The sequence below is a fragment of the Aedes aegypti genome, chromosome 1 (genome assembly GCF_002204515.2).
Source record: "Aedes aegypti strain LVP_AGWG chromosome 1, AaegL5.0 Primary Assembly, whole genome shotgun sequence".
NCBI lineage: Eukaryota > Metazoa > Arthropoda > Insecta > Diptera > Culicidae > Aedes > Aedes aegypti.
The window spans coordinates 157147175-157151061 of record NC_035107.1 but is presented as its reverse complement, the minus strand read 5'-3'; the positions used below and the strand labels follow the sequence as shown (position 1 = coordinate 157151061).

The window sequence follows — 3887 nt, the reverse complement described above, 5'->3', positions numbered from 1 at the left end:
TACCATAAATTAAATTATAAATTGTTTCAAACTATTCCGTTATTGAGTTGGCCAAATTCATTAGAAATACAAATTCAAATTTCTACGAGAACTACAAGGAACACGAGAACAATAGGAACACCAGCAACGTTCGTCCTTTGTAGTTTTTTTTTCATCATCATAACCCCTCTTCGCGATTCTCCTCTCTACCCGTTGTGTTTTGCTTTGATACATTTACCCAGAGTCGATATATACCTACAACCTGAATTTACCTTGCACTCACAAGGCATTCAGCGTCTGGGTAGAAAATTGTTACCGTTTGTAGGTATGAACCTGAGAGTGTCAACAAAATTTGGATTGCTGTTTATATTCGATTGAAAACAGAATCGTCGTAAACAGAAAAAGATTGGCTTTAGTGGAGTGCAGTGTTAATCCTTTCAATTAAATAGTTATACTAGTGCTACTGCGGTTATAGGAAAATGTCCTCGCAAGATTCCGAATCGGAAAGCTCTCCAACTCCGTATTACGGCAGCTTCAATTCCGGTTCCCAGTACGACGATCCGAAGTCAAGTTCCAGCGAAGATGAAGGTTCCAGTGATGACGAAAGTGTGCAGAACTATGGGAAAAGACCCTGCTTCGGCGCCGACCATGGCTCGGTCGCTAAGAAGGCCAGATTCGGTGACAACATGCCGTCGTTTTCCGAATCCGTACCATCGGATTCCAACGCGCTCTATTCGGAACAATCTCGGCGAATCATGGATCGGATGAACTACGACAAGAGCAAGGGACTTGGCAAAAGCGGCCAAGGGCGGCGTGATATTGTCGAGATTGCACCCCAGAAGGGACGACGAGGATTGGGTAAGTGATTTCCATTTGGTACATTTTATTCCTAGTAGAATGCAGTGTTCCCCAGAAAACTAACTAATTATTCAAGTTTTAAAAAGATCGTGATTAGAATCGAAGATCTCTTTAAGAAAAGCTGCTAGCGTAATTTAGTAATTAAAATAATACATTCAAAAATGCTACAAGGAACTTGAATATTTTAAAGAGGCTCTTTACCAATGATGCTTTAAAGCTCAAAAAATGTTCATGGCAATGTTCTGGAGAATGAGATTCTTGGGAACGAAATTCTGTTATCAAATCGCTAAAACTTGTTATTTCTCTTTGCTTCACAGGGCTCAAGCTGGAAGGACTGGATCTAGCTGCTTCGACATGGGACAAGTCCATGGAAACATTGAATATACCGGAAAAGGTAAACTGGTTAGAGAACAACGACGAAGATGATCTCACCGAACTTAGCGGAGATGTGCTGGAAGGCTGGATCAAATACGGACCCCCCAAAAAGATAATCGACGACGAGGATAAATATTGTCGGAGAGTCGTACTACAGAAAGTGCTGGAATGTAAGTCCGCTTTTGACAATCTTGGCGGTGCAGACATGAGAAAGGCTCGAGCACGATCAAACCCTTTCGAGACGATAAAATCCAACATTTTTATGAACAGAGCGGCTGTTAAAATGGCCAATATGGACGCCATGTTTGACTATATGTTTACGAATCCGGTGGACGAAGATGGCAACTCGCTGGTGCGAGATAACGATTTGGTATACTTTGCCGACGTTTGTGCCGGACCCGGAGGATTTTCGGAGTATTTCCTTTGGCGTAAGAAATGGCAAGCCAAAGGATTTGGTTTTACACTGCGGGGCGAGAATGATTTTAAATTGTCTGATTTTATTGCTGGAACTCCGGAGAGCTTCGATCCCTACTACGGACCAAATAATGATGGAGATGTTTTCAATCCTGTTAACATCGAACGTTTTACTGATTATGTGATGAAGCAGACGGAACTGGGAGTGCATGTGATGATGGCAGACGGCGGATTCTCGGTGGAAAATCAAGAAAACATACAAGAGATCCTATCCAAACGTTTGTACCTGTGCCAGATTCTAATGGCACTGAACGTGGTACGCACCGGTGGACATTTCGTCGTCAAGTTATTCGATCTATTTACGCCATTTAGCGTAGGGCTGATCTATTTGGTTTACAAATGCTTCAAAAAGATTTGTATCTGCAAGCCCAATACTAGCAGACCAGCCAATTCAGAACGATACTTGGTGTGCAAATGGAAGAAACCCGGGACTGATACCATTCAACGCCATCTGTTCCAGGTGAACCAGTTCTTCGACAGCAAGAAGGACAATACTGATATATTGGAGCTCGTGCCTCACGAAGAGTTGGCCGGCAATGAGGCCTTCTTCCAATATATTTGTGACAGCAATAATGAAATAGGAGAAAATCAAATTGTCGGATTACTGAAGATAGCTGCCTTTTGCGCAGATCAAAATTTGAATGAGAGTAAACAGGCCGAAATTAAACGCCAGTGTTTGGAACACTGGAAGCTACAGGATAGTCTCAGAAAGGTTCCACAAAAGTCTGCCCAGGACAAATATGCCGATGAACTGTTGAAAGAATGGTGTAGTCAAAAGGATTTCCTCAAAGCCACAGAAGGCAAGTTGGAAACTTCAACCCTAGAAAAATACTTCCCTTCAACGCATGGGTGGTATTTCGTACCACTAGAAAACAACCATGAAAGCAACAAATACCTTCGCACTTTCTTCATGGGAAAGGGAGGTAAAGATGTCTATTACTACAATCCCAAGACAGGATCATGGCAATTGTTGAAAGACATGCAGTTAGAACTAGCTCCGGCCACTCTTGTTTACGGCGAAATTGTAACAGAACTACAGGGCCAAGGCAATTCGCAAGTAACGATCTACGCGTTTCACATAATTGACGGCATTTCACTTGGTGGCGAGGATATTCGGAAGTATTCCTTGACGGAGCGGCTTCGAATGTGTGAAAAGTATGCCAAGGCTTTGAACAAACCGTATAGGATTATAAACAAGGCGGACACGCCTTGTGTAGCATCAATGCCGATTCGGTGCAAGAAGCTTTTCCCCATTACGGAATTTGATGGCTTTTTCCACCGGTTGGAAAAATACATATTGAAAGGGGGCAAAAAGTCTCGCCTGGGATACCATTTGCGTAATACCATCGATCCAGACCGTTTCTACGTTCCGAGGGGTTTACTGTTTCTCAACGAAACACGAGATGATTATATGAAAATGTTTTCAAAGAGGCATAACAAATACTACTATTTCAACAAGAAAACTAAGGCGTCCAACTTTCCCGAGCAGTTTAAGTTCATCGATGAAACAAAGGCATCGTTCAAAAATACGTTCGCACACCGGATCATGTGGGATTGGATCGACGAACGGCAGGTTACTGAAAATGACAAAGTACCTGGGGAACAGGATGTGGCATGTCGTGTAGATATCAGAAATTTTATAATTAGTAAGATCAGCAACTAATAAATAGGTGACAATAAAAAGCCAAGTGACTACAAAATGTTTTTTTTTTATTTCTCGAACTAGAGTTTCTTCCATATCCTTTGTAGGGGTGGGCGAGGCAATATGGGGCACCTAAGATTTGAGCTTGGAAAACTAAAACAATGTAAAAAAGATTTGAAGTAATCTAAAATCTAACATTTTATTTTATTTGTATAGATAGATAGATAGATAGATTTGCAACTATCATTGCTATCATTGTTGAGAAAAGAAAAGCACAGTTTTGCATTTGCAATTCAGCTACATTCTGGTAACGTAACCTAAAAAAATTTAGAGAGGTAGCCATACACTCAAAAAAATCCAAACGTCATTGCTACGTGAAAAATCACGTAGATCATTCCAAATTCATTTTACCTTCACTTCACCTGACTAAGATAAAGATCACTAAACCATTCATAACCACCAAATAGTGACTCGGTAATGTTTACTGAGGTTACCTATCGCGCTTACGTGGAATTCACGTAGGTGCCTGAGTTCATTTTGACATTTGCATAGTGTACGT

The 3887-nt window shown here is 41.3% G+C and overlaps 1 protein-coding gene across 1 annotated transcript; it reads left to right on the top strand.

Moving 5' to 3' along the window:
• Nucleotides 1-252: 252 nt before the first annotated feature.
• On the top strand, nucleotides 253-3386 carry LOC5568541 (cap-specific mRNA (nucleoside-2'-O-)-methyltransferase 1). The gene is made up of 2 exons (XM_001652317.2): nucleotides 253-837; nucleotides 1155-3386. The coding sequence occupies exons 1-2, from the start codon at nucleotides 459-461 to the stop codon at nucleotides 3347-3349; spliced, it is 2574 nt and encodes an 857-aa protein (XP_001652367.1). The 5' UTR covers nucleotides 253-458; the 3' UTR covers nucleotides 3350-3386.
• The last annotated feature ends 501 nt before the right edge of the window (nucleotides 3387-3887 follow it).

What these genes read in the sequence shown, in the direction of transcription:
- LOC5568541 (XM_001652317.2), top strand. Translation starts at nt 459, where the DNA reads ATGTCCTCGCAAGATTCCGAATCGGAAAGCTCTCCAACTCCGTATTAC. An exon ending in GAAGGGACGACGAGGATTGG is followed by an intron (nt 838 to 1,154) that starts GTAAGTGATTTC and finishes TTTGCTTCACAG; the next exon opens with GGCTCAAGCTGGAAGGACTG.